This window comes from Sebastes fasciatus, chromosome 1 (assembly GCF_043250625.1).
Source record: "Sebastes fasciatus isolate fSebFas1 chromosome 1, fSebFas1.pri, whole genome shotgun sequence".
Lineage (NCBI taxonomy): Eukaryota > Metazoa > Chordata > Actinopteri > Perciformes > Sebastidae > Sebastes > Sebastes fasciatus.
This window is the reverse complement of record NC_133795.1, coordinates 35,722,956-35,747,659: the sequence shown is the minus strand read 5'-3', so window position 1 is coordinate 35,747,659 and position 24,704 is coordinate 35,722,956. Positions and strand designations below refer to the sequence as shown.

General features: G+C 39.0%; 2 protein-coding genes across 2 annotated transcripts; one reads left to right on the top strand and one right to left on the bottom strand.

The window, feature by feature from the left end:
* The first annotated feature begins 4,033 nt into the window (after positions 1–4,033).
* p4htmb (prolyl 4-hydroxylase, transmembrane b) lies at positions 4,034–13,013 on the top strand. Its single transcript, XM_074646401.1, has 9 exons — positions 4,034–4,916; positions 6,525–6,606; positions 8,060–8,250; positions 8,339–8,435; positions 9,722–9,884; positions 10,042–10,227; positions 10,462–10,552; positions 10,718–10,841; positions 12,195–13,013. Exons 1-9 carry the CDS (start codon positions 4,539–4,541, stop codon positions 12,410–12,412), a joined length of 1,530 nt encoding a protein of 509 aa, XP_074502502.1. The 5' UTR covers positions 4,034–4,538; the 3' UTR covers positions 12,413–13,013.
* Positions 11,845–23,245, bottom strand: slc26a6l1 (solute carrier family 26 member 6, like 1). Its single transcript, XM_074646374.1, has 19 exons — positions 22,978–23,245; positions 22,658–22,797; positions 22,247–22,357; positions 20,947–21,122; positions 20,690–20,854; positions 19,680–19,832; positions 19,288–19,370; positions 19,044–19,191; positions 18,834–18,947; positions 17,397–17,474; positions 17,209–17,304; positions 16,958–17,064; positions 16,703–16,772; positions 16,525–16,617; positions 15,291–15,401; positions 14,570–14,998; positions 13,510–13,564; positions 13,272–13,417; positions 11,845–13,170 (listed from the first exon to the last, which is right to left on the bottom strand). Exons 1-19 carry the CDS (start codon positions 23,115–23,117, stop codon positions 13,144–13,146), a joined length of 2,442 nt encoding a protein of 813 aa, XP_074502475.1. The 5' UTR covers positions 23,118–23,245; the 3' UTR covers positions 11,845–13,143.
* Between the last annotated feature and the right edge of the window lie 1,459 nt (positions 23,246–24,704).

The window sequence follows — 24,704 nt, the reverse complement described above, 5'->3', positions numbered from 1 at the left end:
TCTTTTTGGGTCTGTCCTTTAATTTTTTAATTACTAGGGCTGTCCCGAATACCATTTTTTGGGCTTTGAAACTTCGGTGAGAAATATTCAAAGGTATTCGAAGCTTCGTGGCTCGGCCGGCTGACATGTTCTTCTGTCTGGGGGGCACGGGTGACATTCTCCCCCGTTTCAGTGCCAGTGTACTGTACACACACACACCTCTACATACAACAAACATCAATATCCGTCTGAGAATAGCTAATAATAATTAATGTTGAATATGGATAATGAAAAATGTTGTGGGATTATTCCTTATGTCATGGGCTATTTTTAGATTTACACATTATTATTACATACTTATATATATTTAAAAATAAATAAAAAACAAAGCATTCGTATAGCGATTTGGAGGTCGATTACCATGACAGCGGTCAAAGCTTCAAAGCATTCAGGCTAGCCCTACTAATTACTGGCTTAATGATTGAATATTTAACATCCTTGCATACTGAAAGTTTTCAAGCCTTCAGGAGTTTATATGATTCATTATGTAACTGAGACCAGTAAGTTATGAAATCAAATATAATATACAAATATAGTGAAATAGCATGACCAAAAATAACTGCAGTATGTCCCCTTGTTCCAAGTTAGTTCAAGTTCATTAATTTACTGCATATTAATCCTACAGGACTCAATTGGATTTAAAGAAAAAGAAAACATTGACATATTTAACTTTCCTTGTAATGTCCAGTTCAAAATTGTTAACCTCTAAAATCAAATGATTTTTTTTCCTGAATTAGAAAATGTATACTTTGTAAACCCAATATGCATAGCCTACATAATATAACTTTATTTCTTTATTCTAAATTGCCTACATAATTACTTAAAGTAATTGAACAAAATGTCTTTCATTGTCCAGATTTTGACACAAGAATGTGTAGTTTCCCATACACCATTTTGTTCCTGTATACCAAATTATCCATTCTCGGTCCCACATTATTATCTCATACCACTTTCACACCAATGACAAGGACCAGGGTTAACCTACCCTGGTCCAACCCTCCTTTTGTCAATTCAAACCAAGCCAGTCAACCCGGGTTGAACCCTGGTCAGGACAATTCAGATATGACCTGGGTCAGACCTGGGAGCAATGCATACCAATTAGATCAGGTGTTAGAAATGGGTGGAGGTTACACCTCTGGAGGATTACAAAGAGAGGAGATGATAGTGACATCATCAATGTGAGCAAAAACATAAAATGTCACAGAATGATACATGTTTTTGGCATACAGTGTAAATATAGTACACACAGCATTTTTAGCCTTATAAAATGTTGAACTTTGCTGTATGTATGGAGCTGTAATGTATGCAAAAACATACAGACAACATATAGATTTACAGCATCTATTCATCAACATGAACCTTTTTTCCTCTGTTTATCTACAGTACCCATTTACCATATATTAGACTACATTGTGTTATAATATGATAATATAGGCTACATTTACAAACGGATTAGACACTTCTGAAGACTGAAATGTATATTTCACTCACTCCAACATCCAGGCAAAGATTTGATTCATATAGTAGACCTACTAGAGTTGTTCAGCTGGTCACGTGGCAACTGTTGGGTAAAGTAAGAGCTTGTCCAAACATAATAAAATGAGTTTATATTTCATTTAGTTTGCTAATTGCTTGATAATGTGATGAACTGGGACTGAGTTTGTTACTTTATAATAGAGAGAACAGGCGACAGATGGATCTTTTTGCAGGTTTATTTTGAAAGATAAAAAGTTAAAAAAGGTAACATATAAGATGTATAAACATGCTTTAAAAACAGATGCGCGTATTGGTACCGTGAGGTGGTCGGCTTATTATTAATGGAGTGTGTTTTTTTTTTTTATTTCAAAATTACAATATACATAGTAACAGCAGAAAACATTAAAAACATTTACATACAAAAGAAGCCTAGCAAAAACATAAACAAAGAGCTGTGTCAAACATAAAAGGACAACAGAGATGAAACAAAACAAACATAAAATTAAAAAAACACACAATAAAAATAAATAAATAAGTAGATAATAATAAAAAAAAACACGCGAGAGTATGACAATAATTTCACTTAAAAACATTAAAGACATTACATACATTCATTGTTTTCATTGCCTTTTTGTTATGTGAGGAAGAAATTGTTGATAGATATAATTCCATTTCTTTCATAAATACAAAGAAATTAGGCTTTTTTGGCGGTAAATTTACACTTGTGAATGTAGAACTTCGCGAGAATTAAAATTAAATTAATAAGAAAAAATGCATTACTGTCTTTATCACTGTAATCATAGCAGCCAAATATAATATTTCTATATTAACGGAGTGTGTTTCCGTGTAACGTACTTTCCTGTTTTGTTAGAAACAAGCTACTGTAATAATGCTACAACTCTGAAAACCACCAGCCTTTAAATAATTAGCTGCTACGTACATAAGGTGCATCTGTAACTATAGCTCGACTAGCTAGTTTGACATTAAGCTAAATTCCGTTTATTAAGAAGAAAGTGACTCTATAATGTTATAACATTATATCTTTAAGGACTAGCCCCACGTGGTCCCTCCCCAACAATCAACGTGTCTACATGTTGAACATGTTTAGCCGTTAGACATGAACTGCTAGCTAACTGTTAATGTATTTGAACTGCTGAAGTTAACGGTGACTTTAGAGTTTATCTCAAAGATGACTAACGTTTGACAACACTTACCACTGTTTTGAGGATATTTCGGGATGATTAAAAACATATTCCCTTTATCTGGGACAAGAATATCCACTGCGCTGCATATGTAACATGTAAGACGATGTTTTTAATCTGTTTCTCCAGTTGCGACCGCAGTGAAACAAATATGGTGACCGGAAGTGACCTATGGGCTGTCTGGTATGAGGCCTCAACAAAATAAAAGTTCTGCTATCAAAAGCCTCAAAACTATGTGTGTTCATTTATGAACGTGTTTGGGATGTCTCACAATCATTGATATCAATTTTAGGAAAATCACAAATGGGCTGTCTGTAGGCATATTTTTGGCCCATGAACATGTAATTGGTAAATAAATAAGATAATATTATTTTATTTATTCATTTATTACTTGTTTTTATCTTTCTTTTAATCTACTCATTTATTTATTTGTGTTCAACTTATTCGTTCACTTATTCATTATTTGTATTATATGCAGAATTATTATTATCATCATTATTATTTATTTATTTATTTTTCATTAACATTTTTCTGTTTATATACGGCTCTGTATGTAGGTGCGTGTGTGTACGTGTGCATATATATATATAAATATGGATGTACGTATGTATGTGAGCGTACGTGAGTTTGTGGTTATCCACTATTCATCTTTATGTAATTTCTGCCATTATTATTTACTTAATTTTCACTCCCATTTTTGCCACACAGTGTGGGTAGGGAGGGTGGATGAATGACCTGATGCTATTCCTTAACTTAGAAAAGATAAAATATTCTGTTAGAGGGTCAACCCAACCCACCCCAGGAACTGCTTATTGAATGCTCTATACACACCAGAATGTTAATAACTGATGGTAAATAAGCTTAGACATCCACAAATGTGTCTATATTTTCACAGCATGTATATGTATACTTTTCCTATGGTTAAATTAATTAATCTGTATGTATGTCTTATTTTATTAATTATGTGTTTGCTGGCTTTTTTATTTATTTACTTTTATTTTTGCTTTTGGTTATTTACCTTATTTTATTTATATGTATTTTATCTTTTTTTTTTTTTAAATCATATTACTTAATTTGATCCATCATTCCATGTGTAGAAATTATATTATACGTTATTTTGTCTAGGCAGTGGGGGGGTGGAATACAAGTTAAAATGCTCTGTTAAATATCTGTGAATAATATCCTTTTTTTTAAATAAAAAAAATATATATAAAAGAGAGAGAGAGAGAGATAGAGAGAGAGAGAGATAGAGAGAGAGAGAGAGCGAGAGAGAGAGAGAGAGTACATGTATAAAGACACAGGAGTGTGTTATGTGTTCAGGTCACCAGAGGTCAGCATTGCTCGGTAGCAGGCTGTTGCTGTGAACGGGAGAGCTGGGCGATGGCGTGTAAACAATAGGATAGTAGGACATACTGCAGACCGTGATGTTATGCTCACAGATGATGTTTCTTTTATTCTAGATGGTGTTTATGGTCCTCGGTTGATGCTTGGTTCATGTTTTAAGGATCATGTTAGAGAGATGCGCTCCTCCGTGCTGAGGGATGATGCGCAGTGCGCTTAGCTGCCGCTGACTGCTGGAGCTGCTGGGTCTGCTGCTGCAGTGTAAACAAGCCTGTCTGAGCCTGCAGCGAGCTGCTGTCTGTGGGCGAAAACACCGACACACTGCACAATGCTAGTGGACCCTTCATCTTTAAACGAGCACAGTTAGTTTCATCATGAACCCTCCGTGCAGCGGAGACACTGGCTTTCCTTTCTGATTCAACTGGACATCTATCAGTCAGCATATCATCCTACATCATCCTATATCGTTTGATTCATCACATGGACTTCTTGAATCAGGGGGAAATGAGTGACAACAACCAGGAGCCATCGGACGCGGAGGAGGACTCGTCTCCGTCTCCGTCCGGCAGCTCGCCCTCTCCTCTCCGGCCGCCCTGCGACCGCCTCTCCTGCAGCAAGAGCAGCGTGTGCTCCCGCTCCTACTTCGTGGTGGTGATGGTGTTTTTTCACGTGTACATCATTAATGTCATAGCCCTGCTGTTTTACGTTCACTACAACAGCGGAACCGAGGACACCAGCCAGAGTCGTGATGCTCCGAGAGGCGGTGACCACCAGCAGAGACCTGAGGAGAGACGACCTCCTCCATCAAAGACCGAGTTCCTGCGAGATGTCTCTTTGACGAGACTGGAGGGGATCAGGGTGAGTAATGTGATGATGCTGCATCACTACTCCCACTCTCTTTCATTTTTACACCCACTCTGTGTGTTTCTCTCTCTCTCAAGGATGTTGTCAAAAATCTTGGTGTTTTAAAGGGACTGTTTGTAAGATTCAGAAATGCTTGTTAACAGCGACACCTGTGGCCGTTAAGTCAACGAAAGTCAGCGTCGGGCTCGCGCTTGTGCTCGTCCTACATAGACATGAACGGCGACACACGTCAGCTAAAACCACAATATCACTATATTTCAGCTGCTTGGCAGTAATGTTGGCTCTCCATGAATCACTGCTGATCCTAGTGTTGGCCTTTCCTGCTTCAGCCCCGCTGCTTCAGCCTCCAGGGCTGAAGCAGCGGGGCTCCGCAGGGAGTAACGTTATCGCCTCCCGACCGCGGCCGGAGGAAACAGGGAGACACCGGCACCCGGTTGGAGACGACAACGTTTCTCGCTGCGGAGCCCCGTCACTTCACAAGACACGGGAAACCTCTGTTGGTCTGGAGGAGCTGCAGCAGTTATTTCTGCACACACATCCGCTGTACATTCACTAGATATTCTCGGAGCTACGAAGTCTTCTGCAATGTGGAGTGTGCGCGCATGAACGTGAGGTGGAGCGAGAACGCGCGTGTTGTGTGAGACAAGCAGGCAGAGGAGCGGTCTGAACAGTGTAGCCACACTCCACCGCGCATATGCGAGCGCGCATGGGATCCCGACCCGGTAGATTTATACGTGTAAAAAGTTACAAACAGTCCCTTTAATCGACAGTGATCTCATCTTCAATAATCATGTGAAAGCGATAACCAAATCAGCTTTTTACCACATAGCTAAACTTAGAGGTCTTATGTCAAAGCATGACCTGGAAAAACTTATCCATGCTTTCATCTCGAGCAGAGTCGATTACTGCAATGGTCTCTTCACGGGCCTACAACCTAAAAAGACCATCAAACAGCTTCAGATGGTGCAAAATGCAGCTGCTAGAGTTCTTACAAAAACCAAAAGAACTGATCACATCACTCCAGTACTTCAGTCCCTACACTGGCTCCCAGTAGGTCACAGAATTGATTTTAAAACACTACTGCTTGTTTACAAATCACTAAAGGGGGTAGGTCCAAATGACCTCTCAGATATGCTTCAGCAGTACACACCTACTAGACTTCTAAGGTCACTGGGAAAAAATCTATTAGTAGTACCCAAGGTCAGAAGGAAACATGGTGAGGCTGCTTTTAGCTGCTACGCTGCTCAACTGTGGAACAAATTCCCAGATGAGATCAAAGATGCACCAACAGGAGCCACTTTCAGATCTAGACTCAAGACCAAACTGTTCTCAGACACATTTCTTAATTGATCAAATGCTGCACTTTTACTGTCTTTTGATTGTTTTTATTATCCTTTTAATTTTTTTTTCTTTTAACATGTACTTTAATATTCTTTTATTCGTTTTCATCTTATGCACTTTGTGATCTTTATCTTGCTTTTATATATGTAAAGCACTTTGAATTGCCTTTGTGTATGAAATGTGCTACAGTATATAAATAAACTTGCCTTGCCTTGCCTCTCACCACCAACACATCACTTCTGTGATTTATTTATCTCTCAGGTGGGACACGTCCAGAAGGTGTCATTGGTGCCCAGCAAAGTGCATGAGATGCGGACTCTGAGTCTGAAACCTCTGCTGTTTGGTGAGAGCAACAACATCCATGTGTCAAAACAACATTTGCAGCACTTTGAGCCTATAGTGGCTAAAAGATGCTTATCTTCTTCTACGGATAAAAGCAAACATGCATTCACCACACACTCATCCTTATTTTCATCTTCATCACTATACCACCCCACACATAACCCAGTTTTTGTAGAGTACATATGTGCAAGTCAATCAAGGCTAAATCAATAAGTCCTGAGGCAACTACTCCAATTATTAGGCTCATAGCTGCTCATAGCTAAAGAACAGAAATCCATCTGTACCCAACACAACTAACAATGAACAGACATACAGTATGTAGTCTTTAGATATGGATATATTTAGAGGTGGAACAATGTAAAGTGTACTCAATTGTTTTTCTCTCTGTTATTTTCATTCGTGCTTCGTATTGGTAACAAGCACAGATTAACTATAAGATGACTAGATATAATGGTTCATCGTTTGCAAATCTGGCAGCTGATTAAATAATTGTCTACATCTGTGCTACAGCTTACTATTATTTCGACTGTCAATTAAACCTGCAGTAGGCAGAAAGTTTTTGGCATCATTGCGCAAAAATTCCATAATAACCTTTCAGCATATTGTAATTCATGTGTTCTGAGAGAAAAGTCTAGTTTCTCTAGAGGCTGCACCTCCTCATGGCTCTGGTTTCAGGCTTTAAAGGGACTGTATGTAAGTTTTTTACACGTATATCCGTGGAGTTTGTGTTGGAGTCTGAGTTGTGGTGGGGGCTGATCATTTGTTGGCGTAAGCAGACTCCATTTCTAACCGAACGTTAGCTATGGTTGCACACTGTTAGCCCTGTAGCGGAGCTGAGAATGAAAGGCACTCGGGAGCTAGCATGACGTCACATCCACTGACTTTTCCAGAAAAAAAAATGTTCCCCATTCTTCACATTAAAACAGTCTACAGGCGGATAGAGGAAACCCAGAAAGTCGCGGAGGTTAGTTTAGGTTAAGTTACAACTTGTTTACACATTGGCAATAAAAAGGATTAAAACACGTTTATATGTGTAAAAACTTACATACAGTCCCTTTAAAAAATCTAGCCCCTGACGGGAGACTTTGGCCAATCACAGGTTATTTCAGAGAGAGAGCGTTCCAATTGGCTGTTCATTCAACGGACACAGCTGTCAATCAATCGCAAACTCCAATCAAACGGTCAAACTAGGCAGTGCTGATCAAATATGAATCAATAATCTGTTACTGTAATGCCTAACATCTTGTAGTGTACTGTTTAGCTGTGAAATGAGAAAGTTTGCTCCGGCTTTGCTGTATAAATAAAAATTGAATTTACTTCTACATAAAAATACAATATGATGCAGCAGCAAATCAGAAAATAGGAAACATGCAGCAGAGAAAATGCTGCAATCCTGTTGACCCAAGAGGTTTCACTCTGTGTATAACTATGTATGTCTCTGTGTTTTTCTGCAGAGATCCCTGGGTTTCTGTCGGAGGACGAGTGCCGTGTTGTGACGCAGCTTGCACAGCTGAAGGGTCTGATGGAGAGCCAGCTAATGGTGCAAGACGGCCAGGAAGAGCTGGCCAAGGAGCTCAACCTCAGCCCAGACGAGATCTTCAACCTTCTGGATATCAACCAGGATGGACAGTTGCAGCTTCATGAGGTGTATGTCAGCTTGAGTTGTAGCAGTAGTAGTTTTTTCGATCAGAGTTGGTTTACTCATCCTGTGTTTACTATCGTGCCACCAACAGATACTGACTCATTCTCGAGTGAGGGACGGCATCTGGCTCACACCAGAGAATCTGAGAGAAATCTATGCCGGGCTTAAAGCTGACAAGGATGGTAACGGTAAGAAATCCACTTTGCACTTTTCACAGAAATGTATTTGCACAGCTATTATTTTAAAACAGTATGTGTGTCACACATTAGTAGTTTGTGTACACACATTAGGTTTTAACAGTATACCGGTATCAAGGTATACCGTGGTATGAAAGTTGACGGTCATACCGTGTACATTTGCTGATCTACGATATTGAAACAAACTGACATAAGTGAGTGTGTGAGTTAAAGGTGAGGACAGGTGCAGCCATGGCTGACCATGTGCACCTACAGTATACGTTAATTGTTTATAATTCTAGGACATTATTTTAAAAGCTCACAGCTGATTTTATTTTTCATTTAGTAGTTAATTACATGCTATAGTGCCACTAACATGCTCTAGTTATATAACATATTAAAGTTACATGCTATTTTTTATCAGGTTTCTAATTCTGTTTATTATAATTATGTTCTCATTCTTTTAAGGGTCATTGTAACTGATACTACTACTACTACTAATACTACTACTACTACTAATAATAATAATAGTGTAATACTGAAAATTGATGAGATGGTTGTCGTACCGTGAAAATCTCATACTGTTACAACCCTAGTACACATTTCTATGTAAAATTGTATTTCTAAAATTGTCTAAATTGATTTGAGAGATAAGCTTGAACATTTTTATACACTTCACTAAAAATGCTGTAAACCATTTTTACAACGGCAGGAGGGTTAACTATGGTGGGTTCTGGCAAAAATGTTGGGTAGGAACAGTGAATCTTGTTTGTTTCAGTATGGGAATCTATTTTTATACTGTTACAACACCGTAAAAAGTCCATGCATTGACTGCACTGCATACCTTAGTAGTGTTATGAACATATTGTGTACAGAATATCATACATAATGTGACTCCCAACCTTTTTGGATTGTGACCTCTTAACCTGAGGCAATGCCCACTAGTGACCCCTCTCCAGAGGTTATGGTCTAGTATGGACACAAGAGTAATTTTAGAGGCATAAATGATATACAGCATGAATATGAATGTGTTGGATAAAGCCCATCTTAAACTCATCTTCATTATCCTCAATTTAAACATGTGGAATTGAAAATGCATCTGTCTAGAAAGGGCTGCAGGTCTCATTTAAACACAAATCTAAAGTATATATACACATATCAGAGAAGTAGGAACCATATGTCTCTAAACTATGGTACTAACGGTGAAAACTGGGCTCTATCTTCAGTATTATTTGTGGTTAATGTGTCAGTTATGCAAGAAATGAAGACTTACGCAAGGCATCTCCTATTTTGGACAGGTTTGCTGAGTCTGGAAGAGTTCAGGCTTCTGAGCAGCGATGCCTTCCAGCGCTTCCTGGTGCAGCGAGGGGTGAAAAGGAGCCAGCTGGTGAGGAACAGCAGACACACCTGGCTGTATCAGGGCAAAGGGGCACATCGGGTCCTCCAAGACATCAAGGAGAGGTAAGTACTGTAAGTCAAACGCATGTTCTCTGATTGCTGTATGATAACAGTGATATGACTATAAGGTTTTTCACAAATAAAAAGGAAATTTTTAACATGTTTTCCCCCAGACCATCTAACAAATCCAGATTTTTTTCTTTACCTTTCTCCAACAAAGGGTGACTAGCCTCACTCGGCTCCCGCCCGCACTAGTGGACCTCAGTGAGCCGCTCCAGGTGGTTCGGTATGAGGAGGGAGGACACTACCACGCCCACCACGACAGCGGCCCTGTGTATCCTGAAACAGCCTGCACACACACGCGCCTCGCAGCAAACACCTCCACTCCTTTTGAGACGTCTTGCAGGTGAGATCACCGAGCGGCACATTGTTGACTGAAGCAGCAAAAATATCTGTGAGTGTTCAGATCTGAATTCATCTGTGCAGTGTGATTGCTAAACTCCATTGTGACAGCTGGCATGTTAGTTTGTGTGATTTTAAATGTGTGTGCTTGCCTCTTGTTTGCAAAGTGTTTGTTTGTATGCGTGTGTTTGTTTGCACCATACGTGTGTGTCAATTTAAATCTGTGTTGCACACCTAGGTACATCACAGTTCTCTTCTACCTGAACTCTGTTGAGGGGGGCGGGGAGACCGCATTCCCTGTGGCAGACAACAGGACCTATGATGAAGTGGTGCGTAATTGTGTGTGGGTCTAGAAATGTGCAGGGAGAGCCATGCAAAAGTACTGTGTATATTTACTGCGCATGTCTTTCATATCTGTGTTAACTCACATGTTTGTCAGTGCATGGCCCTGATGTTAGGCAAACCGTGTCACTGAGTCAGAGTTTGTGTTCTAGTGTCTCATACAGAACGACGTCGATCTTTTGGACACCAGAAGGAATTGTGACAAGAGCAACCTGAGAGTGAAGCCTACCAAAGGCACAGCTGTTTTCTGGTACAACTACCTTTCTAATGGAAGAGGTAGGAACGCCATTACAATTACAGCACACTTCAACATAATGTTGCAATGAAGATGCAGATCGGCAACTACTCTTTTCATTTTCATTTGATGTAAAAGCACTTCTTTAAAAGCCTGCAGAGCGTCTGCTTTCTAGAGCGTCAATCGAAAAGCAAGAGCAGTATGTAAGCCAATAGTATTTCTTTAGCCCACAAATTGAATAATCCAATCATTATAATTACTCTAATACATATAATCTAAATTTGATAATATGATATTCATACAGTTTTTGTTGCGTTCCTCAAATTTATTACTTAGATTCCTTGCATTGGACAAACAATTTGTGAACTGTGAAAACAAGATGTTTTTTCTCATCTTGGTAAGAGTGGTCTCGACCACTTGTAAAATGTTCTCTTACCTAAGAGAAGAGCAAAAATAAGAAAACGTTGGAGAATCCCAGAAAGCAATGATTACTTACAAAATTAAAGCAAATGGTTCAATACAAATCGTAAATCGATACAAACAAAAAAAATAGGAAGTTTGTTCGTGTATCGCTTCCCTCATGAGGCCCATTGTCCAACAATATTAAAACACAAAATGAATGCCCATTTACCGAACATATTGCAAATCCTATCACAATATTAATGAAAATTAAACAAGATTAAGAGACTACAGCTAGCAGCTCCTTGCTAAATGCTAACGTCAGCATGCTAACATATGCTCATAAAGACAACGCTAACATGCTGATGTTTATCACGGTGAAATGTTTCGTGAAGTTTTGCAGCTCTTTGGCCATAAACCAACAAAGTGGACAGATTAACCTCACGGTAGCGCGAGATTAAAAATCAGAGGATCTTCAAGGTCATTAGGATACATTATTCAGGAATCACAAATGTGTGTATGAAATTTGGTGCCAATCAATCTAGTAGATGTTAAGACATTTCACTGGCTAAGTGAGAAATTCGACTTTACAAAAATACAAAAATTAAAATAATACAAATTAATAAAAAATAAATAAATCTGAAATAGCAGTTTTTTATTTTATTTCAATTCAATTCGGTCAAAAGTTTCAGATTCAAGCCCATATCAGTTGTGTTGCAAAGATTAAAGGTAATCTAGAAAGACAGCTACATACTGTAAGAATACAGCACATATACTGTATAAGGAAGTGCATTTAAAGGTTGATTCCTGGCTAATTTAAACAAATAAATAAACTCAAATGTTCGTTTGGAGACTAAAACTAAAGAATTTCATTTTGACCAACCAGTTGAAGCAGTGTGTTTGACATCCATTACAACAGTGTGAGCACTTTAAAAAAACAGACATCATATGAAGGATGTTGCTAACCAACATTAAATGATTTTTTGTCTCAATAGGTTGGGTGGGAGAGCAGGATGAGTACGCTCTGCATGGAGGCTGTGTGGTCACCCATGGCACTAAGTGGGTCGCAAATAAATGGATCAACATTGATCCGGATTACCAGCGGCAGGCTCGCTACCAGCAGCTGGTTTCACAGCAGCCAGATGATGAGGATGATGAAGATCTGACTATGAACCCAGACACACAGAGTTCTGATATCCATCAAGACTTGTAGCTCATAAACCAAATTTATAAATACAAACAAAAAAATCTACCTAGCCTTCCTCAGTCCTGTGCACAACTTCTTTGACAACGTCCTCTGTGGCCGGTATGTAGAGACACGATTTATTCAGGGAATGAGGTCACAGTGGGTTTATGCAACTGTAAAGAGATGCTTTTGTTAAATATTGCTTGGATATTGTTATCCTGTTATTTTTTAATCTCCTATAATTTCCCATTTTAGGAATGTTGCACTAGAAACTCATTAAAGGAGTTGAGACAAAAAAAATCCCTTTGCATGCATTAGCTTCACAGATGTTGCTGTTGCTATGAGCAGAAATTGCACTTGAAAATTGAAATGGCTACTGTAAACATTTCAATGTCCCACCTTGTTATTGCTGCCATTACCAAAAAACACTCACACACCGTCAGTGTGATGCATGTTGTCTTGTATGTGTTCCTTGAATTCCTCCTTATTTTCTACCACATTCTTCTTGAAAGATTTTGCTTGGATGGATTTATTTTTTTCTCTAAAAATGCACTCTATCATTCTCCCACTTTGAATAAAGTTAAATTAAACTCACGTGTCTTCAGTCTTCCTACTTTAAAGATAAGATTCATAAATATAACTCAACAATCATCTAGCATCTATTAATTTACAAATACAATTTGATAAACGCTTCTGATATCCCCCATAGTAGATGTTGAGATTGTTTTTACATCTTCAGCCCTGTTTGGTTGAAGTCCCTAAAGTTTTGTGCTGCTGTATGTGTCCTGAAATACAAAAGAAAGTAGATTAGTTAAATGTTAAATGTTTTTAGTTTAATCAAACATCCAACTGAAGTGTCACCTGAACATCAGCTGCATATACTCACCACTGATGGCTGGTATCTGGAGAACGATGTCGCTCCACGGTGGTCCAGGCAGTAGAGCACGGCGTCATGAACGGAGGCAAAAAGACGTCTCTTTGTAATCGACTCGGAGAAGAACTCTCCGAGCTCTAATTGCTCCACCACAGAGGCTGAAGAGAAAACAGTTCACAGGCAAATCACTACCACGATGAAGCCTAGTCATGTAGTACAGCCTCAAGGAAGTGAGAAAGTGTTCACTCACCCTGACAACCAGCCATGTAGATATCTACATCAATCTCACTGAAGTCCTGGAAAATCTGTCAATAATGTAAATACAGAATATTTATCCTCAACAAAAATTACCTCTTCACCTTTAAGAAAAATCACATTTCTTCCCAATCGGGTGCTATTAATCCAAATCTGCCTAATAATCTAACTCACAGTCAGTCATCAGGGTTTATATACTGTAGCTGTAAGAGCAGCCGATTGGATTGTTGTCAAGCTATTGAATAGGCATTATCTGTTCGCTATAAGCACCATAGATGTGGGTCAATAGAGGTCGACTACACCCACTAGTAGGTTTTATCATCTATTCGCATGGTTGATCTCCGGAAGAAGGTATAAAAGAAGACGACAGCGACCATAGTAATTATGACAGGAGAACCTAAAGAAGCGGTTTTGTTTGTGATCAATACATAACGTTTCATGCAGTTTTACAACATAGTATACGGCATAGTAGGCCCCTAATGACCCACATCTATGATTCTATAGCGGCCGATACAGTAACTCCTATCTAATGGCCTGATAACAGTCAAATCGGGTGCAAGAGAGTAAAACTATCCATTATGTGTAACTAGAAGTTACATCAGCACTTACCAAGACTAAATTAAATCAAATTCAGTTTGTGTATTGGTCATCTTACCTCCATCTTTCCCTTTCTAATGAGGACCACAATAGAGAGCTTTTTTTCTTCATTGTGTTTTTATCCTTATTTATTCCAATGTATTTATTTGTCATGACCGGATGATTGCAAACCTGTATTTACCTTTCTTATTGTCAAATAAATAAATCTATAAATCTGTATTAACATTATAAAATTTGCTGTTTATAAAAACATAACGCCCGAGCGCCCTTTAAAACTCCCACAGCAACCTGTATACGTTGCTTGTGCTTCTCAAATTACACATACATTATTCATGAAAGGGATTTGACGCCTGAATGACCTGAAAGTAAAAGGCTGCTCCTTTGAGTTTTGAAAACAAGGGAAAATGTGGTGACTGAGACATTTTCATTCAAAGGACATCTGTCCCTTTAGTACTTACATTTCTCATGGTCTTGATAGCCACTGTGTCAATGAAGTTAGCCGTGGAAAGGTCGATGATGATTGAGTGAATGTCCCAGGTCCACTTGCCCAGTGACCCGAGAGAGACCCGCTCCAAATCGTGACTCAGCGTGTCCTCACTGCTGGAGCCCAGAGTGGTGGTGTCCCCGTCCTGCAGCTCAGACATCCACCCTAAGCTGGTGCAGTCTGGTTCTCCTCCCTTCAGGTACTCCCACCTGCAGGGATCGTCTGGTGCTCGAGGAGTGGTTGGGATGACAAACACTGTCCCGTTCTCCCTCTCAGTCCAGGCCCGCTCCTCCTCGTCTGTAACATTCCCGTCCATGCATGTGGCCCTCCAGCAGCCGGCCTCTTCCTCCACAGAGAACACCGGTGCTCCAGACAGCTGTTCGGCTGCCCTCTGTGCCCGTCTCTGCAGAGTGGTGAGAGAAAGAAATGATTCAACCTTCTGTTTTTGGTAGCTTGGCCATTGGTCACCTGCTATAGTTCTGTCCAGCGTGACAGCAAGCACCCTTCAGCCATCTACTTACCATAACTCACAGGACTTTGGTGCCAATTTTATCACCACATAGAGGATAAGGTGACCAAAAGGCCAAACAACAAAAAATACAAAAAACATTGAAGTCCTTGAAATGTAAAGTTGTAAAGTTTCTATAAACAATCCATGTTTCTGCAGTCCTGTTATATATTTCCAGCATATATACCTCTTTCTTGGCTTGCCTTTTTGCCCGTCTCTCAGCCCTCCTTTCTCTACGTCTCTGTTTGGCCTCCTGCCTCCTCTTATAGATGATCATTTTACTGATGTCAAGCCCACTCTGAAAACAGATAAACAAGAAAAATTAAACATCATCTGCATATTATTAAAAAATATAACAACTGCAACAAAAACAAGTAATGCTTGCTCCAGTAAAGAAAAGATTCTTAGACTTTAAACTGAGAAGAGATTAGAGCTGAAACAATGAGTCAATTAACTGATTAGTCGATTGACAGAAATTGAATCGGAGAACTATTTTGCTAATCAATTAAAAGGGAAAGTTCGCCACCTTTTATGTGGATGTCCAATTAGTGATGGTAAATGTAGTCGATTTTAGCAATACATTCCTCAGTGTGTGCTATATTGGCACAAAAAGCTGAGTTCGCAGCTGCAAAATCTGTACTTGCTGCATCCTGTGGTGTTATATGACGTGTCAGTGACGTAGTTGGATGCAAGGAGCAACTACAGACTATTTTAGCTTGATTACAGTGACAAAGACAGTAATGCTTTTTTTCTTATTAATCTCATTTTAATTCTCGCGAAGTTCAACATTCACAAGTGTAAATTTACGAAAAAAAAAAAAGCCTCATTTCTTTGTATGGAAGAAATGGATCTAAATCTGTCAACAATCTCCTCCTCACAAAACCAATAAGCAATGAAAACAATGAATGTATGCAATATCTTCAAAGTTTTTAAGTGAAATTATTGTCATACTCTCGCGTGGTCTTTTTGTTTTATTTGATTTTGGTTTTGTTTAATTTCTGTTGTCCTTTTTATGTTTGGCACAGCTCTTTGTTTATGTTCTCGCTGTGCTTCTTCTGTATGTAAATGATTTCATGTTTTCTGCTGTTATTTTGTACACTGTCATTTTGAAATAATAAAAAAAAAACTATTTCAGCTTGGACTTCCAGTGTACGCTTCACGATAGTCAGGGGTGTACTCTAAAACAAAACTTCCTTGTAGTCTTTGCTCGTGTTGCAAACTAGCTATGTTTCCAACAGCGAAAATGGCATCCCAACATATGAGTAGAGAATAAAACAATGAATTTGGAAGCACCACCTTGGCCATTTTTTTTAGTTTGTTCTGGCATTTTCTAGAAAATTAATCATCAGATTACTCGTTAATGAAAATAATCATTAGTTGCAGCCCTAGAATATATAATATTATTAGGAGAGAGAACAAACCTTTTCTTTCAGAGCTTCGAGGTAGAGATCAGCATTGGCAAAATATACCGTAGCGGAGGAGCGGAATATAGTAACACCTGGAATCTCTCTCGCCTGCCAAATAGCAAAAAGTTATTATCTTTTTTTGCAGTGAGAGCAGAAAAGCTTTTATGTATGGCTTCCCATCTTTCTTTTTCACCTCTCTGTGGGTGTCTATATCCACATACAGCTCTGTACCTGGAACATTTCCCAGAACAGAGTATGTTGGCCTGAATGGAATAAAAAAAACACAATGATTATGTGTGCAATATGTTTGTGTACAGTATTTTGTCTAATTTGACAGATCTTGCAGCCTATCATCAGTCACTAATATTGCCTCTCACACACACCCACACAGTATGACTCAGATACTGAAGTGAGAAATATACTATGATGAGGTGCAGAGGAGTCTTACAGCTGAGTTCTGAAGATAACAGTCAGCAGAGCGAAGATGATCGATGCTGCCAGACCCAGATCCAGATTGAGCAGCAGTGTTGACATCCAAGTGACCAACCACACCACCTGGGGGAGGCAGCATGACATTACTCATTCTTTAGTGTGATGATGAAAAGGAAACAAGAATAATGTCACATTTCCAGATCCAACACTACAGCCAACTCTGTCACAGTTGTTGCTTTTAAAACGAGTAATAATTAAACCTCTCACCAGATCAATCTTGCTGCGTTTCCACAGTGTGACAATGTCAGCGTGCTGCTTGAACATGCCCTTCAGATTTACAAAGACAATGGCTGCAAGGACAGCCTAGAACAAGCACAACCAAGTATTAATGTGATTAATCAGATGTGAACACAGGAGTGTGAAGAGTGTAGAGATGAGTGGTAGAGCAACAGAACCTTTGGCAGCTCCTGGAACAGGGGTCCAAGTTTCAGTATAGTCACCAGCACAATTAGAGCTGAGGCCACTCCAGCCATCTGCAACAACACAAAGGTTGCTTCTGGTTGTTTTCTGTTTCTGTCTGTTTCTGTGTTGATATTTTGTGTTCAACGGGCATGTTAAAATATTTGTTTGTTCAACAGAAACGGATTAAGTCCATCGGTGGAGAATAGCTTGAATCAATCTTTAGTGTCACAAGTAAATAAGTAAAAACAACAAGAAGCAGAATATATATCAAGACAAGCGATAAAAAAAGCAAAAAAAAAGCACATATTTCCAAACTTTAGAGGTACTCTATCAACTATTAAGTCCGGTTTCCAATAATTAATTGATTTGGTAAATATTGTTTGGATAAATAATAAAAACATCTCTGTGTACGTTCGTGCTCAACGTTCAGGTATATTACCATTAGCTATAGAAACAGGCAGGTTTACTGGTCTCTCTGAAGAGAAAAGACCGTTGAAGTCCATTTCATTGCTCGTAATATGATGATTTAAGGGCAACTCTTTTCAATAAAATGTCTCTAAGTCCTGATGAGTTCTTCTAGATGAATGATTACTAAAAGCCTGTGTTGTGTTTTTAGAAAGAAGACCTTTTGTGTGGCTGATTTCTTTTTGTAAAGCATGGGTTTGTTTGTTTGCAATGTAATGTAAGAAGTTATGTTCATGTCTGACAAATGTTTCACCGCCATAACTGCTTTTTTTTTTTTTTTTTAAGTCCATTTGGGCTGGGCACTAGGGCTGAACAATATTGAAAAAAAAAATTGAATTGCAATTATTTTGACTGATATTGCAATTGCAATATGATTTGCGATATTAGAGGGAACGATAATTTTAACATCATTATTCTCATTTCATTGACAGACATATTAAAATCCTTATGGTGTGATTTTTGCAGGGATCTGTGCCAAACAAAGGTGTTTTCTTAAGTCTGTAGAATATGATGTGGGACAGGACATCCCTGCAGCATCACAATATTTAATTTAAAACGGTATTTTGACTCATTTTGCCTTTAACAGTTATCGCGGCTCCTGCAATTTGAAAATTGGAGCAGGCCATATTGCGATTTTGATAAAATTTGGATTACTTGTGCATCCCTACTGGGCACTTATATGTGCATGACACACTAACTAACTAACAAAACTAACTAAATGTATGTTGCTGCACAATACATGTTTGATGCGAAAAAGTATAGTACATGTTTTAGTGCTATCAGTTTTGAATTTCCACATGGTTCTTTTAAACATAATGTGGTATTTCATTCAACATCATTTCCTTTTTACCCTACCTCAATCATCCTTAAATAGGTCATGTATTGTATAACCACTGCATGCTGCATGTTCACAGTACTTGTGAGGTCATGCTGATGTAATGTTGTTAGTTCTGTTGCTCACTCACTTGTGTTTTTCCTCCGGTGGTCTCTTGGATGAGACTTCGAGACATGGAGGCGCAGACAGAGAAGCACTGGAAGAAGCCTCCCACTGCGTTACTGAGACCCAGCGCCACCAGCTCCTGCAGCGGGGGGGGAGGACAGAGACACAAGGATGAGTTTTAATGATTTTGAATGAATTGAATTAAACAGGTTTTTGGATGAGATGTGTGTTTTACCTGGTTACTGTCCACCTTGTATCCATGTTTCAGTGCAAATGTTTTGCCAAGTGAAACAGATATGGCATATCCAACCATGGCCAATGCAAACGCATCACCAATAACTTCTGCAAAAAGACTCACATCTGGTACACTGGGAGAGCTTAGACTGGTGCACAGGGAGAGGACAAGGAAATGAGTTAGTGCTAAACAAGCTGGGAATATGATTCAACAAATAATTACAGCAGTAAAGCCAAATGCTTACCCACTAGGAATTTCTCCAACAACTGAAATAGTGTAGTTGCTGTTCAAGTGGGTAAAGGCTGATATCAGTGTTCCTGCCACGATCTAAAGGCATCACAGAGAGCATACAGATCATGAACACAAACACACAGCGAAGCCAAATTTCACAACATATTTCAAAAACATTCAATCATTAAAAACGTTGTAAATCATATGCTAGATGTGAACCTAATTATTAGCCATATAATATCTTCTTTTTGCTGTGAACTGCACAAATGCAGAGGCCCGGGCACTACTGCTGATTCAGCTGCTTGGCTCCACTGTGTCTGTGCTTTTTCAGTGCTACAACATCAGCAGCAGCAGCACAGAGCACAGAGGTGATAATATAAAGAGTGTGTCCTCTTATCAACTGACTGTGATGAGCTCCACTGGGATCGGCACTGGCAGCTTTGGACTGAGAAAAGAGTTGAGCTCCTTGGCTGCAATTAGAAACACCATGGACACAGCGCTGACCACCAGAGTGGGGAGATGAGTGTGTGGCAGCAAGGAGCAAACATCCTTCAGAGTCTGAGAATGGAGAGAGGAAAAGCAGGAGGTGGTTATGACTCACTACTGTACACATTAAAACACATGCCTAGCTGTACGCACCTAATGGTTTTGTCATTTTAAGTCAGAATTAAAGTATAAAATGACATTTCCACCTTGTTAGCTTATTCTCCAATTTATAATATACACTTACGTTACAATAAATACAGAATTTAGATTGTCTTATATGTTTTAATCAAAAGTCCAAGTTTTTAGTTCTTGAAAAATTGTTTGACCTCATGTCCTATTGGTTTACTGATATGTCCTACCTCAACAATGTCCTGTTTCAAGCCTGAAATACATTACATCAGGAGAATCTCAGCACTCATCTCAGCGTTCAGTGTCTGAGTGCACAAGGACCTCAAAATGGTCTAATGAAGAATGTAGCCAGGAAAGCGAGGCTCGCTCATCATTCATCTAATTAATTAGAATGCTCGTTGTTTGTTTGTTGTTGTGTATGTAATTATATAATTATATACAACATAGTAAAGTCGTTAAGATCAAACCAGATGAAGACATTTTTGGAAACTGCCATCATGTATTGTGGGGTTACATAGATAGACAGAGAGACAGACAGAGAGACAGACAGACAGACAGACAGACAGACAGATAGATAGATAGATAGATAGATAATAGATAGATAGATAGATAGATAATCTATCTCAAGAGACTTCCTGGTTAAATAAAGTTTAAATTGAAATTATGAGGAACTCTTTTGTGAGTGTTACTTCTGTCATTATCAGTGTCAAACTGTGCTGTAACAGATAATGCAGTCAGATCAGTGCTGCTGTATCAACAAAAACACAGCAATCAGAACCAAAATACTTGACAGTACTCACATACACCAGTGACAAGGGACCACTAAATCGTGTTGGTGAAACTCCAAAGATGTACTTGAGTTGTGCCACCACAGCGTGGGCTGCAGCAGCTGTTGTGTAAGCCCGCACCAGAGGTTCAGACAAGTACGTTCCCACAAATCCAAACTTTACCAAACCCAGGGCCACCTACGCAAACAATCATTTATGTATATATGAGTTTGAGCAGATGTAATAATGAAATAAAACATTATCATTTCTGTGGGATGTTGTGTTCAGACCTGAATGAGTCCTCCTAGGACTGTAGTGGCAGCTGCCACCTGCACCCTGTATGAGTCCCGGGCAGCTATGTCCACCTCTGCAGTGACGTTGGTCCCATTTCTTATGAGGAAATCCGTGTCTGGAGCAAGCCTCTCTGTCACACTACCCACCATGATGCTGAGCACAGTAAATGTACCTGAACACAATGACAGACAGAAACACATGTTATTACAGAGGTTATAATGGCCACAGTACTAAGCCTGTCACGAAAATTACAACATCAACTTATTGTACGGTATATGGACATGACCTCAGCCATTTTTGCTGATGTTGATATTGCCCTTTGATTTTCCCGACCATTATAAGACTTGGGCATTGCGCAGATATTGCACTTTTTTTTTTTTTTTTAAACAGAGCCCAAGAGTCCGTTTATTTATTGTTTTGTTTGTGGTATTTTAATTTTATTTATTTAGGATAATTTATTATTTTTTCACATTCCAATTCCAATGTCTAAATATTCTCAAGAATGAATTGTTCATTGCTCTTTGAAAGGGTGTACATGCATTATTATGCTAAGATATTATCATTATAACAGTGCATTGGGCAACTCCGGGTCTGAGAAGTGAAGTCAATGCAGAAGTGTCTTAAACTTGCATTCTTTCTAACAGCCAGCAGGGGGCGACTCCTCTGGTTGTATAGAAGAAGCCTGATTGTATAGAAGTCTATGAGAAAATGAGCCTACTTCTCTCTTGATTTATTACCTCAGTAAACATTGTAAACATGAGTTTATGGTCTCAATCACTAGTTTCAAGTCTTCTTCAATACAGCATGATGTTCATTTTGTAAATTATGATCCCATTTAGAGTCAAATAGACCATAGACCCGGGTATGCTTTAGGGCGGGGCTACCTTGTGATTGACAGGTCGCTACCACGGCGTTGTCCGGTCTGGGAGTTGTCCGTGTTTTTGTATTAGAACTTTAACCCTTTCACAGTGTGTTTTCAGTTCATGAAAGTTAATTATAACCTTTCTGGTCACCTAAAAATGTCTTATTCAGTGTTTGGTTCTACTTAGCTCCACCCTTCCATGTCACTTCTAGTTGCAAATAACCAAGATGACTACATCCACTTCTTATATAGTCATGTATATATATATGTATATAATATGTATATACTATATATGTACTGTATATCAGTGGCATAAAATGGTCTAAAAATGACAATAATATTGTTAATATTTATTATTTTTGAGACAATTTATAGTCCAACAAAACTAGTTATCGTGACAGGCCTACATGGTAAATCCCTCTCTGTCTACTTACCGATGGAGATATGACGTGATGTTCCAAAAAAGAAATAGATCAATGCTGGATAGAGAGACGAGTAGAGCCCGAATACAGGAGGTACGGAAGCTAACAATGCATACGCCAAACCTGTGAAAAACAGAAGGCTTGTTACACCTGTCCCAGTTTACTAATTCATATTTTTATAAAGCTGTACTAGTTTTACTGCAGTAATACTGGCAAATGAAATATTCTCCAGAGGTACAAAGTATTTGTACAAAATATTGTTTGTATAGGACAAAAAGAGTACGGAATAAAGCCAAAATTATACATTAGTGTTTTTGTCATATACCCTCAAGTCATGAAATTCCCTCAACATATGATGACTATGAGCTTTTTTTCTGCAGTATTGTTGATGTTTTACACGATCATTATGGACTATTGTCATACCTTGTGGTAGGTGCATTATGCCCACACTGATGCCGGAGATGATGTCTGGCATGCCATAGTCCCAGACTGAGTACTTGGGCAGCCAGTACAACACAGGCAAGCTGCTCACCACACTGTGTTTTAGTTTGGGTGCTGTACATCTGGAAGAGAGTTGAAGGATACACAGAGACAAAAGTGAAAGTCTTTTTATTGGCTGATATTTTAAAGCATAAATTTGTTAAAAATTGGTCGCTGGTCATCTTTGACAAGATGATCAGACCAGACAAATACAGTTGAGTAAGCGTCAAAGTGACAAGATCAAGCCATAGAATCTGCCTTACCTTAATGAGTCTTTAAGGTGTTCAGTTAGAGAAGGGTGAGTGTCAGAGTATGTTTTTCTCTGCGTTACCTCCTCCAGTCTCTGCTCATCAAGCACTTCCCGCTCCACTCTGTACTTCCCAAATCTGCGTGTAGAGTCCATTGAGCTGATTCTGTCAAAATCTGTGCAACTATAATTTTTTTTTTTACTCTTGTAAAGGTGATTTATTTCAAAGACTCTTGTTTACTACAAACTGTCACAAGAATAGCTGTATCTCCATATGTACATCATAACGCCTAATGGTTAACTATAGTTAGGATGTTGTGGGCAGAGCCTCTTCATGACAACGATGGCTGACTGGAAGAAGCAAAGGATGTAATTATGGAGGAAAAATATTAACTCAATGGATGTTTGACAGATGTGTACCCATCCTTCCAGGTTTTCCCCTTTCACTAGCAAAAGTAGAGCTAATGAACCATGAAATGTCACCTTAAAGGGATAGTTTGGGTGTTTTAAGTGGGGTTGTATGAGGCTCTTCCGTAGTAGGTGTATTGCCTACAGCGTACGGCAGCAAGCACACCCCTAGTTTGGAGACGCAGGCAGGAGTACCAGTACGGAAGTAAAGCAATGTACTGCTGTTGAAAGGCCCACCTAAAAGAAATCAATATCAGTTTAAGTGAACGCTATATTTAGAATATTTCACTGGTTTATTTTGCCGTCAGACAGCCTGTACCGACGGGGACCTGAAGCTGTAGCCATCTATGCTCTCGCCAAAGCCACCAGACTGTATAGGTGTCTCATGGCAAGATAAACCAGCGAAATTCTAAATACAGCGAACATTTAAAATTATGTTGATTTTTTTTAGTTAGGCCTTTCTTTTAGGTGGCTAAAATAAATTTTGTCATCTGTCATCTGCTGTAGGTAATACACTGACTATGGATAAGAACCTCATACAACCCCATTTCAAAACAGCCGGACTATCCCTTTAAACTCAAAATATATTGGTCAGTTTGACTTTATGAGAGCTACTTCTGAACAAAATAATGATAATAATAATAAGATGTAAAAAAAAACTTTAGTATGGTTGATGCTAGTCTCAAGAATTTTGATTTTATGAATCAAACTTAAAGCTTTAGTAGGCGAGATTGGAGCAAATATGATTAAAAAAAAGTTATTTTTATAAAACAGTCGCTATATCGTGACAGCAGTACATGAAACAGGTAACCTGGAAAAATCATGTTCCTCTGTGTCCTCCGGTGCTCCTAACGGCATCTGCAAGATTTCACAGACCGGAGGAAAACAAGCAGTAAGCGCTGATCTGAGGTCTGCTGTCCAGCTGCTGTCTATGAGAGCCGGCTGTCAACCACTCGTGAACTCCGACCAAACGGTCAAACTAGGCAGCGCTGATCAAATATGAATCAATATTATGTTACTGTTATGCCTATTTCTCTCCTCAGATGTTTTCAGAATCATCTTGTAGTGCACGGTTTAGCTGTAAAATGAGAACGTTTGTGACGCCGCCGCCATTGTGAAATCTGGTGAAGGAACGCCAAATACCGGTCACATGACTGGAGCACAGCCAATAGGAACACTCTCTCAATGAAATGACCTGTGATTGGTCAAAGTCTCCCGTCACAGGCTAGATTTTCTAAGGTCTGAAAACAGAGCCATGATGAGGTGCAGAAGTCTAGTGATCTCTCAGAACACTTGAATTACAATATGCTGAAAGGTTATTATGGGATTTTTGCC

Bases quoted from the DNA above. Each gene is read 5' to 3' on its own strand.
- p4htmb (XM_074646401.1), top strand. From the start codon at position 4,539: ATGGACTTCTTGAATCAGGGGGAAATGAGTGACAACAACCAGGAGCCA. The intron at 8,251-8,338 runs GTGTATGTCAGC...TGCCACCAACAG, and splicing joins GACAGTTGCAGCTTCATGAG to ATACTGACTCATTCTCGAGT. The intron at 10,842-12,194 runs GTAGGAACGCCA...TTGTCTCAATAG, and splicing joins CTACCTTTCTAATGGAAGAG to GTTGGGTGGGAGAGCAGGAT.
- slc26a6l1 (XM_074646374.1), bottom strand. From the start codon at position 23,117: ATGGACTCTACACGCAGATTTGGGAAGTACAGAGTGGAGCGGGAAGTG. The intron at 16,773-16,957 runs GTAAGACTCCTC...TATTCCATTCAG, and splicing joins GTTATCTTCAGAACTCAGCT to GCCAACATACTCTGTTCTGG. The intron at 16,618-16,702 runs GTGAAAAAGAAA...GCTATTTGGCAG, and splicing joins ATATAGACACCCACAGAGAG to GCGAGAGAGATTCCAGGTGT.